General features: G+C 34.1%; 1 protein-coding gene across 1 annotated transcript; it reads left to right on the top strand.

Annotated features, from left to right (window-relative positions):
* Nucleotides 1–202: 202 nt before the first annotated feature.
* LOC128158989 (uncharacterized) lies at nt 203–12,347 on the top strand. Its single transcript, XM_052822011.1, has 6 exons — nt 203–865; nt 2,063–2,095; nt 6,949–7,281; nt 8,734–8,970; nt 9,447–9,522; nt 10,593–12,347. Exons 1-6 carry the CDS (start codon nt 793–795, stop codon nt 10,852–10,854), a joined length of 1,014 nt encoding a protein of 337 aa, XP_052677971.1. The 5' UTR covers nt 203–792; the 3' UTR covers nt 10,855–12,347.
* Nucleotides 12,348–13,219: the final 872 nt, after the last annotated feature.

Raw genomic sequence — 13,219 nt, 5'->3', positions numbered from 1 at the left:
AGATTAAAGAAAAGAGTTTTTCATCATTAGAAATCAAATCAAAATATCTTCCCGAATAGCCTACATGTATAATCCTACCGCAATTGCTTTTCGTTTTCCTGTCTGGAAAACGAAAAGCAATTGCGATAGGTAGACACTACGAGAGAGAGAGAGAGAGAGAGAGAGAGAGAGAGAGAGAGAGAGAGAGAGAGAGAGAGAGAGAGAGAGAGAGAGAGAGAGAGCAATGCACCACGCGGGCGGGAAAATATGACACTGAATTACAACCTTAGAATAAAATGTAATTATATTGTATTTTGTCTTGTTTCTCAGATGTTGAATTTCAACTAAACAACAATCCGAATCTAGGCGACGGGTTTTCGAATTTCTCCTATGTAACGTCCATTCCTCATTCACGTATATTCCCGTGTTGCGTTGTTTTTTTTACCACTTTAATTTGTCATATCGTTTCATATGAAATAATTATTAACCATACTTAATTACATATAACACAGTTTAGGTCACATTAGTCTCTTTGGAATTCAAGTACAGATAAAAAGCCATTTTGTTTTATGATCTCAACTCTCTAGAATCAATATTTTTGAATCAGATACATAGGCGTTGTCATAGTAACATTTTCTACCTGAACTCAGTTATAAGAGTGATAAAGAAGCACGTCGAATCTGGGGTTGTTTGGTGGTGTTTATTTTCATACGGCCGTATATACCTGCGAAGATCGATAAGATCGACAGAAACAAAGCCACAAAAAGTAAACGTAGACCTACAAATACATGTACGGATGTGTCAAGCTGGCTTATGGATATAATTGTGTCAATGTTGTTAGTTTTGCCAGCCATCTTTATTTTGCTTGGAATAGCTTCATCTGAAGGTTAGTAGCCCATTTTATATTAAACAGCAGAAAAAATTATAATAAATGAATTAATCATTCCCATGATAAAAAGAAAATATTAAACGAAAGAGATGGCACACAAAAGAAGAATTTTCGACTTGTGAATATTTCGAAAAACCCTACAACATAAATCTGTCAAGAGAATTAATTCTTTAAGCAGTCTTTAAGCAATCTTATGTCTGCAACTCTTACAAATGTATCACTGTAAATGCCGGAAAAAAAATTCGTTGTCCAGAAAGTTATAACGCTAAGATCTAGTAGTGTTTGAAATGTTAAACTGTTTCTTTTTCTTTTTGTTTTGGAACGTTTAGGGAGGCCATTAATCCATTTGTAAAACCAACTTTAGTATATTTGCAAAGTTTCAAGAAAATCTACCATCTTGTTCACATTAACTGTAGGAATATTGAGGAAATTGTCATTTTCCGCACTTCGAGGCAGATTAAAAAACATACTTCAATATCGATTTTTCCCAAATTGTGATAGGCCTACGTGATAAGTAATATCATTTTCCACATAATATGTAAAAAAAAAATTTAAAAAAATACTAAATTCTGGTGTCTGGTTTTAATGGGGGTCATATCATAATATCAAAATGCACCAAATTTTGGAATTCATTAAAAAATAAAAGAAAATTACACAGAGGATAGCATTTTTCTTTGTGTATTTTTAAAAACTTTTATGTTATTTCTTATAACCTGCTCCTACACAGCTTCATTTGATCATAACGTCGTAAACCCTCACTGACCGAACAACCAGCAAATCGTAAAAAAAAATAAAATTGAAACGCCACTGTGCCACTGTGTACTGTGGAATCATTAGAATTCGTGGTGGCTCAATTGTCGTGGTATTTGTGGGTAGCCCTCCTCCACGAATTTAAATCATCAACAAAAACAATTTTAGAAACAGTTATCTTTGTTGCTGAAACAATAGGCTACGCATCCACGAAATTACATCCCCACGAATCAGCAAAAAAGTCATAATCCACGAAAATTGGCCTCCACGAATTTAAATGATTCCACAGTATTTTAAAAAAACTCTCAAGCTTTTGTTTACTAACTTGTCTCTATTATCATACTAAGTTAGAAAATGACATTTACCCGCAAAATTCGCCTATCATCTTTTGTAAGTTTTTATTGAGTAATTAGTATACACAATGGTATACCTTCTTCTTTTCAGTGATGCCAGCATGTCCCAGAAACGGACTTCCAGGTAAATATTTGTTTGTCATTTTAAGCTTTGTTCATGTAACTAACGTTGGGGTAGAGAAGGAGGTCCGCCCATTTCCTTTATGTTGATATTGCGGCTTTATTTTTGAAAAAGTGAGGTTTTATATTCTAATATTCCTAAATTTAAAATATATTTCATACAAATTAGATAGTGATACATGCTCATCAAAAAATAGACTTTATGGGTTCTTCACGCACTGAGAAAGTTTCACAAACGAGTATAAACTGGTTACAGTAATATTATTATATAGGTTTATATTTAGATAGAATGTTCTATCGCATCTGGTTTTACCTGAGCGTAGCCTGGTCACAGTAAGATCATTCTTTCTAGTTTATATTCTACAAAATGTAAGATTAATTAAAATAATCAGAATTTCTTGATTAGGAAAACATAATAATCAGAAATAATTGTAATACGCAAGTAAACAATAGTCGTTGACTTATTTAAACGATCAGTAATCTGATGCCAAATCTACTGAGCACGATGTTAAAGAAGCAACTGTGTCGACATAAACAATACTTCAATGCATTAAAATCTTCATGTTGTGACAAACAGTCACAAAAGTAAAAGTTACTTGGTGTAGAGGAACATTAAGTACTTATATCATTAACAGGTTGACAAAAAGATAATATTACAAAATATACATGCAACTATCTTAAAAAATAATTAGTATGGGCCGCTCCTCGAGTGACGTCAGAACTGGTTGTTCTTTGTTCAATGCTTTGAAAATATGCAATCATCATTATTGGAGAATCACAGAGTTTTTAGAAAGTTATCGGTAAATGACATTGCATGAGTAGCAGAACAAAGTGTATATATACAAGCATCTTCATTTCTGAAGGGTTTGAAATTTGAATACTTTACGCACTTACTTAATATAATATCAAGAGAGAAAAAAAAACCACTGCTGCTAAGTAGGTACCCATCTTACTGAATGCGCAAAAACGCCCATTCAAAAGGTTATCGGTCTTCGATACAGTAAAGGGAAAGTTAGGTTATTTTAATGAATTCAAACAATCGATATGAGATACTATTTCTATACCCTCTTTCAATCTAAACCAACAATATATCTATGTATTTACATATTCCAGTGTCTTCGTCTGCGATTACATGTACTATACAGTCCAATAAATTCATTTGACGTATTGTCCTTTCTGACATATATTATTTTTCAAATAATATCTGCAATATGACTACTTTAAAGTAGTCATATTGCAGATATTATTTGAAAAATAATATATGTCAGAAAGGACAGTATTGTTGGAGCGCAAGCGGGGTTTGCATACCTAATATTCTAACTTCAATCGTACAACTGTTGAAAATTATATAAATATAAGTAATAAGGAATCATTCTTTGTATATTATGAAGTGATAATGTCGGTAGGGGCGATAAAGCTCTTCGGGCTTTATTGGTTTGATCACACCCCGACCAAAATTATCACCTCATAATATACGAAAAATGGTTCCTTACATATAAATCGCCCCTGCTTTACAAGGACTAAGATTTATGCTTCTGTAGTAAAAGGGATATGGTCTACATATATCATCAATTTACACATCAGAGAGTGACCATGTTATGTTTCGCACGAGTTCTCCCTCTGATAATTATTAAATACCAATAATTTAAAAACTGTATGAAGTAAACATGTAAGTGCACGATGTGCTTAGTGGTACATCATTGGTGTATTATATGTCATAATACTTTCATGTTAAATACTGAAATCTGATTGATCAAGACGCAGTTTATAATCCATTCTATTACCCTCAGCCAGCGTTAGCAACCACAGGGCGAAAAACCATCTTTAAGCAAGTCCTTAAAGGTGGCTTAAAGGTGACTTAAAGGAGCTTAAAGGCTATACAACCTTTAAGCCGCCTTTAAGTCACCTTTAAGCAAGTGCTTATAGGTCCTTAATGTCCAAACTTCTTTAAGCTACCTTTAAGCCACCTTTAAGCATCTTTAAGTGGCATTTACGCTCTCTTTACACTGCCTTTACACTGTCTTTAAGTGGCCTTTAAGTCAATATTGATCAAGCTGAACAATAAAAACATATATTAAATGCAAAAGCTCTTTTATAGAGATGGGAGGGGGTCATCCGAGTGATAATATAATTTCCAAGGCAGGGGGGGGGGGGTGTTCCAGGCGGTTTTAATCGTCGCTCCATTAAACACAGATCGCTATCATCAGCACCGCTCCGATGGACACATATTGCCGTTATAAAATTCTTTATAATTTTTGGGGGGTTTCAAAATTATTGTAGGGATAAGCGCACTCTCTGTATCTTAATATGTGCATAAAACTAAATAAAGTATGTTTGTTTCCTATTATAAATTAATCGGTGAAAAAATCTCTCTCTCTCTCTCTCTCTCTCTCTCTCTCTCTCTCTCTCTCTCTCTCTCTCTCTCTCTCTCTCTCTCTCTCAGTTCATCCGGTTATTAAACAAAATAAAGATAATGAACCAAAAATGCATGATTTAATTTGTTAATCGGTTTAAGGTTTGTATTTTTTTTTCAATTTTCATTATTTCTAACTCTAGATCTGCTAGATACATGTTAAAGATGAAAAGACTCTCAACTGCCTTTGTTATATCGGGCAGGATATTACTGCTTTGTTTGTCTAGACATAGTTTTGTTCATTTGTGTATATCTAATTAGAGTCTATTGTTTGTCCAACTTAAGAAAACCCCTGGAACTAACACAGAATATACAAGATATACACAACAGTTGTGTCGTGTGCCCAGGTGCATGTTTGTGTATATCTAATTAAAGTCTATTGTTTGTCCAACTTAAGAAAACCCCTGGAACTAACACAGAATATACAAGATATACACAACAGGTGTGTCGTGTGCCCAGGTGCACGTCAGGGTTTCTAAAGGCGTTGAATCTTAGTATGTACGAGTATACGATAAGTCTAGTGAATAAAAGTTAATTTACATTTGTAATTCATTTTCAAAGTATTATTTCCTAGCTCTGGGTTTCAAAGATGTTACGTCTACAAATTAACGATACATGTATGTAAGAGTAAAATCTTGAGGCTAATTAATTAATGTACCGGTGATCATAAATAAGGGTTGATTATTTAAATATATGTATAAGGGTAAATATGTCAAATCTACCCGGCCTGGCACATCATACAATTGTATGTACAAGTCATTTGCAATTGCCACATGCAGTTAATACGTCACCGGTAATTGGTAATTTTGTTTGTTATAGAATTGATAGTTTTAAAATCATGTACATTCAATTACATGTAAATATTTAAACATATTGGAACGGCGCCGAGATCATGAAAACCGGGAAATTGCGGGAAATTGAACAAATACCCTAATAGTATCAATGCATTTAATAAAAGAAATGATTTCATTTTCTTTCTTACATTTTTATAGCTATAAATTAGATGAACGTATATCTACTCGGTTTAAATTCATTAACTAAGAAAGCCTACTATAGTGAACCTAACGGTTTCCATTTAGGTATAATATATTTTTGTTCACTGAAGACCAAGTTCCGTATTTCATTCTAAATACATGCATGCATGTAATTTATAAATTAGATATAATTGATTGTTACAAACTGAATGGTTTGTCAAAATCAAGTAAACACATTCAATACAGTGATTCAATATCCACTGATATATAGGATATAAAATGCTCATAGATATGTAAGTTGCCGTGGCGCAGAGGATGTGTGGTGATGCTAGAAAACTAAGGGTCCCGGGTTCAATTCTCGCCGCGGCCGGTTTTTTTTGGTGTTTTTTTTTTCATTTTTCTTTCTAGAACAAAAACCGTTTTAATACCTTTTCTTTCATAAAGTTAATACATTTTGTTGGAAATTAAGCACAATATTGAATTAAATTTTTTTTAATGGCTTAAAGGTGGCTTAAAGGTGGCTTAAAGGTGGCTTAAAGAAGTTTGGACATTAAGGACCTATAAGTTGTCCTTAAAGGTGGCTTAAAGGTGGCTTAAAGATAGTCTTTAAGCTGCCTTTAAGCCATCTTTACGCTTTCTTTAAGCCACCTTTAAGCAATACATATAGCTTAAAGGTAGCTTAAAGGTGGCTTAAAGATCGTCTTTAAGCTACCTTTAAACACCTTTAAGCTATCTTTAAGGAGGACTTAAAGATGGTCATTCATCCTGTGAACACACTTGCCAACAAGTAACACTTTACAATTACTGCTGTTTTTGAGGTCAATACGATGATTTCGCTACCCGAGAAGTACAATATTCACTGAGCCGGATGCGAGGTGAATATTGTACTTCGAGGGTAGCTAAATCATCGTATTGATCGAAATATCAACAATAATTAATTTATCAATTTTATCAGCGGCGAATTGATACAGACACATCAACTGAGTGCTATCAAGCAAAGATTTTGATGCCATAACCGAACAAATTGAAAAACGCAATATTTCATTAGATGATCTATTTTCAGTCCAATGTAGAGAAAATCAAATGTTATATTGACCTCCTAGGTCACGTGGAGGTAACGTTCTGTGTTTTTTTCCGAGATAGTTAGATATGAGCTAATTAGAGAGCTAGGTCAGTAGGAATTAATCAATTATATAATAAAACGAATCGTTACATGCGCGTAAATTATGCGCGTACGGTTTGCCGTAGAATTCATGTCATTTATATATAAAAGCAGTAAAGTTTTCTTTAAAATTAAGACTCTCAGTATGATAAAATAAATAGTGCCTGTTTTGGACATTGAAATTGACAGTGGTTTTCTCGCGGGTGTCAATTTCAATTGCTACCCTCCCAAACAGGCACTATTCATATTTGATGTCGTAAATCTGTGTTCAAAAGTTAACCACCATTATAAGATTGACCATTTTGCAGTTATCAACGCGTGTGAGAGCGGCTCCATTGTGAAGTCGAGTCTATTGATCGATTTCTCCCTGGCCCAACACCCCTCAGTGGTCACATGTCATTGTGAGGTACTCGTTATTCAAGGGAAGCAATTCCACTTCAGTCAAGTTATTGCCCCTGGCTATGTTGGATGTGGCACGGAAATCCACGTTCAAAAGTCTGACAAGCCACATTCCGGGGACATCATCCCGTGCTATGGCGGGACAACGGTTTCCGGGCTGAGGGAGGGAAATACCCTGGGAATTACCGTGATGAAACACAACTCACCATTTGACGTACAGTATTGTTACAGACTGGATATAAGTAAATGCCTATGTTAAAAATCCTCGTTTATATATAAAAGCTGTCAATATAATATCATTTAAAGAAAACGATGATATGATCTCATAATGCTGTTGTAAAATTGTTGTGGTTTTTTTTTCAATACGATCGCTTACAATTTACAAAGCCCTTGTTGTTTACGTATATAAAACCACAGTTATCAAAAAATGTAAGTATCTATCCATAGAGCTAATTGATTCAAGGCGAGGGGGGGGGGGGGTAGGGATGGGAGGTCCTTTTTTAAAGCGCTAAGCATAGCTCAGCGCTTTATTGTCGTTAGACTTCTATTTCCGGTGCAAGGAATAACTGCCCTCTATGAGCAGAAATATACATCATTTAAACTGGTAAGAGGTATAGGGAACCAGTTATCTGGGTGACGGAAATGGCCGAGTAGATACGATTGGTTTGCGGGGCTTACATACATCAGAACGGGATGCTACGCAGTGATGAAAAAATATAGTGCGTATTCAGAAGCTAAAATATAGAAAAATAAAATCGATTCTTTGCAGGAAAATGTCAAACACTGTGATAAATTACTGTTCAAAAGGTATAATTTGTGATTTTAACATATCTTTTTTTCAGGCAAGTATCCATATACAAGTCGTGTTCAGCTTTAATTCACATCATCTTTAGAAAGTAACATATATTTAAAGAAATCTGGCCTTCGATACTTTAAATTGATATTCATTAAACATAAACCAAAATTTCAATAAGGCTTATTTCCGCCTACGCTTGCACACAGTAAATTTTCTTAGAACCAAGCTAGGTTAGCGCTTTTCAGTACTTTCAGTACTTTGATTATATAAAGCTTGCGAGCTTCACAGGTTTTCATCACATGGCCATTAAAGTTTATTTCCCAGTCACATTGCTATTCAAATTTCGCTATAATTTGAATCATTAATTGCATGTTAAAAGGTAGCTACTTTTTTACCGCCACACAAGTTATATTCAATAGTATATGGTTGGTCAAAAAGTAAGAATACAGTTCCTTTCATGTTTCTGCTTGCTATTTAACAAAAGGAATTTTTGTCACGCAAACCTTATAGATTTATTTGGTATCATGTCATCATACAAATAAACATAATATTGTACAAAGTATGCTTTAATATTAAATGGTTATAACTTCAAAGACACCGTGTTTGAAAGACATAATAAATATGATACCAGGATAACCCATGAGAGCTCGCAATCAGAGGCTTATTTCCAAATGGGATCTTATTAATAATATAATATATGAAACATAACTTTTTTAGTTTTTAAAGCAATACTGAATATATGTTTGCAAAAAAGGCTTTGGCACTGTGTTAATATACGATACATGATATGTTAAATTAATTATTCTATGGTTTGATAGAAATAAAACAGACAACAATTTAGTAAAATCTAAAACATTATAAAATGTAAGGTGCTATTTCTACATAGTCTTTTTTTCAGCTGGACACCCTCAAGCCGCCATGTCAGTTACTTGTTACGATGAAACAACCGAGACAACGCACACACATCCCTCCACGTCAGAACAAGCAGAAACTACCCCACTCATCACAACAATCTCAACACAAACTGATGACGTCACCACACAGCTTAGAAACTCTTCTCTTGTGGGCGACAAGAACTTAAGTTTGGCGCCTTATATAAGCAATGATCGCTGCAGTGAATCCACGTTATTTACGGGTCTGTGCTTAAAATAATTAGCTTTATCACTCTGTTACTGTTCAGCTGTGAAATTCAAGATTCTCTGACGCATCTTTCAGATTTCCCAAGTCCCAAGTTTTTCTTTAATAGAAATTAAGTTTTTACGTACTTATAGTTTTATTTTTAAAAATATTTATACAAGAGGCTTATTGATCGCATAACTCTTTCAAAGTACAATTCTTAAGCGAGTTCTATTACCTGAATTTTTTTAAACAATTTTGAATCATCATTCATCAAGATGCCCGCACCTCTTTTTTATAGATTGCTCCCTATGTGTCCGACACCAGTACTTGTTCGAAGGTCACAGTTTGAACAGTTAAAAACATGAAACAAATTTTATATATATATATATATATATATATATATATATATATATATATATATATATATATATATATATATATATATATATATATATATATATATATATAAATTCTTCCCCGATTCAATTTCAGTAATTGCGCTTTTGCTGGTTCTTCTTACCACCGTTGCCTGTTATGCTGCTATCATCACATTCAAATACTTCACAAGGTTTGTAGACAGGGCTGTTTTTTTAGGACTAAACTTTGGACAGGGGCGTACAAGACATTATATTTCCCCCACTTTGACCAATAAAGAACAAGTTCAAATGTTAATAAAAATATGTATTGTTGGCATGTATACACTGTTTATAACATAAATTTCACGATGCATCTTAATAGCGTGTTTTCATTCTGTAAACACAAGAGATTTAGGTTTCCAAATTAAGCAACACGTTTTGTACCTAAATCTTCACCATTTACTGTGCAAAATTTCATTTCTTTGATGTGAATGGGTCTAGTCTCCATCCAAAAAGTCCTTTTATTAAAAGGATAAGTTTCAATTCTTGATTATTAATGATTTATTAAAGTGGAGTCTAACCCATTATGGGTCAAAATTCGTGGTTTTCACAAAAACTTCAAAAATTTATTTATAATTGTCGAATTATAAGCTATTCTCTCACATCGACATATGTCAACGTAGCTCAGTGTGATAAGCGGAGGACGGTAGACAGTACCTTTCGGCTGAGAGGGTGTTCGATTCATAGTGGACCTTTCTCTTTAAATTTGCGCTTTTGCCTTCCTTTTAAGTAAAATATTGATTTTCAAAATGTTTTATGCAATAGATCTAGAATAATTTGGAAAACATATAAAACTCTTCAGATAACAACAAAAAGTAAATAATGATCTTGCCCATTCCAAATAACGATTTATAAACAATAGCGCTAGCACAATCAGAGATTGTTTGAGATCACGTTGTAAAGAAAATAAACATAGAAATAAAAATAAGAAGAAAAGTATAAATGTATGTTTGTTAATGCCCAGGGAATGGAGTTCTATAATATACATGTACTGCTGCAAACCTTCAATGTAAGCTTCTTTTATATGAGATTTACACAAGTTGTTACATGTCCTAGGTGTGGGGGACTCGACAGGCATTGTACGCTCTTCTCCTTTGACATTTTAAACATTACGGTACACCAATGCTTGTTAATTTGCATAAATACTCGTTATTAAATATCAATTTTCATCATATTTCATTGTCACTCATTTTGGACTACACCGATTATTTGGTTTAACTAGACATGACAAATCACAAAAGATGCAACAAAGCAGTGATATCTACGAAGAGATTCCAGCTAGAGCCTATCTGAGCTCACATCCGGTATACGAGAGGGACTTACAGCCACAGCGATGTAGTGGTTGTCAAAATGGCGGTAGAACAACGCAAACTCAGGATCAAGGTCACTGGAATTGGACGTATGATGAGCACAGAGCCCAACCCTCCAAACCAGAAAAACCATTTGACCCTCATATATATGACTATGAAGTGGCCAAATTTTAAAACTGTTACAAAATTGTTTGAAACATTTTTTTATATCCTGTGGTTTAATTAATGTTCGTGGGCATTAATGTTCGTGGATTTGATAAAAAAAATTCTCTGTTTCGAAGATACGCTTATTCACGGACATTTGTAATTTCGTAATATACCGATACGCTCTTCATGGGCAACAATGACCATATGCATTGAAATTGTTTATCGAGGAATGGATCAAATAAAAATTTTATTGTCAACATATAAAGTATTGTGAACGGTTTGCCTTACGTATATATAAGTAATAAACAGTAATTTTAAAAAGTTCACCAGGATAAGAACTTGGTTGGTATGTAATCAAATCTACTGAAGATCCCTTTGGGCTCACAGGATTTGATCACGTGACCAACCACGTTCATATCCTGGTGAACTTTGTAACTTGCTGTTTACTTCTTCACAAAACCAGGGAGGGGAAAAGGTTACACAAATCTCTTTCGGTGGGATTTAACTATCTATAATTGCTCATCAAATCAAGCTGTTTAATTAATATTGACATTTCTTCAGAATTATATTCATTATTATTCTGTCGAAATTGTAAAGTTGGTTTTTTTTCAAAGGTCTGCTATATTGTGTGAATTTTAACGCTATTTAAACATACAACCCTGGATGAGGTCGGGCAATGGTCATTACGTTCCATGTATTCATGAACAGATTGCGTCTTCATAAAATCGGACAGGTATAACACGGTCTGTTCTGTTAATTAATGTTAATTAAAAAGGCTTGACATAACGACTTGACCCAAGGTCCATGAATACCCGTAACCCATCCAAGTTTGGTCGAGATAGAACTGGTAATAACATGGCAACTGCTACAAAAACTCACCTCCAACAATCTAAACCTATAACTCACATTCAGCATCCAAGACTATAAAATCCCAAGCATCCCTATATACACATAAAATTACTTGTAGTTTAGATAAAAACTCTGCTTGAACAAGAGGCACATTGGCCACTTCGCTCACATGAGTAATAGCAAACATAAGGCTACTTCAACACAAGATGCAGCTTCATTTTTGAGAAAAATAGACTTTTCTGTTCTCCACTTATTTTCAATTTCATCCTCAGGCCCCATCCTACCTCCGCGAATCGTGATTGGAACAAAGGATGAATGCACTTAACCACGGGTTTGGGGTCTTTTTCGGTCGCTTCTGCTTCGTTTGTTTCTTTTAACCTAATATCACCTTTATTCATTTTATTAAAGAGTCTCGTCAATTTCCAACATCAATTAAGATTTAAGACTGTGATACAATAAGTTCATTCTGTGTTTTTCTCCTTACAACTTTGGAAAAAAAGAGAGAATTTTCGCTTATCTGCCCTTGGTCGGACATAAGACTGATATCAATATGCATGAGAGGTGGTGCTGGCATTATCAGAATGTGGTACTAAAATTAGACTATACTCTGTCCCAAGATATTTTGGATTCACGTTTGGCTTAAGTGCTTGATATTTATAGATACCTCAGGATTCAAACAGTATGAAAAATTTCCAAGAGTTCTCTGTCAAAACGCCCCTGTTTGCTTATCTGGTTTCAATACAATGCTAAAAAATGTGATGTCTACGGAGATTTTGCATTGCAGCAAGCCCGGATGATAACGTTGAAATATTGCGCGATGTATTCCGAGTGTATTCCGAATGGAGAAAAGATGTAAACAATCCCCATTATAAATCTCCGTAAGGAATCTGTTTTCGTTCCTGTGAATTTTTCCGAGTGAAAGATGATAATGTGTCAATGAAATTATCTTGGAAAATATCCCTTTCAACTATTTCAACTGCACTTCTTTCACAGGTAAGTGTATTTCTATAAAAAATCGTCCAAATGTGCATCATAAATATCTTGGGACAGACTTTTTTTTATAACATGAATAACATGATGACCCCTGCCTATGAAAACAAATTCGTACTTGGTAACAACATACTTTTATATAACGCAATTACGAAAAGTTGCAGTTTGGATGTTGACCATATCTGTAATTGAAAGAAAGATGCTTGTTTTAAAAGTTTACTTCTCGCAAATATCACACTATCTAAGGATGCCTCCACACAAGTTTCAACTTTTCTGGTTGAATGGTCTCTGAGAAAAATTTTTTAAAAAGATTTTTCTGCATACTACATGTAGTACATTTCTATGTAAAATTCAACCCCCAATAAAAACAAGAGACCCATGGGCCACATCGCTCACCTTAGCAACAATACACATAATAAAACCAGCTTTATGGAGTCATATACAAAATATCTGAACACTGTTGTATAATAAATCCTGTATTTAAAAAAATTACCCCTGCATATTCTTATATATGTTTATCGTGCCGTTTAGTAACAGGAGGATTTTAGTCATT

Source organism: Crassostrea angulata, chromosome 8 (assembly GCF_025612915.1).
Source record: "Crassostrea angulata isolate pt1a10 chromosome 8, ASM2561291v2, whole genome shotgun sequence".
Classification (NCBI taxonomy): Eukaryota; Metazoa; Mollusca; class Bivalvia; order Ostreida; family Ostreidae; genus Magallana; species Magallana angulata.
Note: the sequence above shows the minus strand (reverse complement) of the source record. Positions and strands in the feature narration are given on the sequence as shown.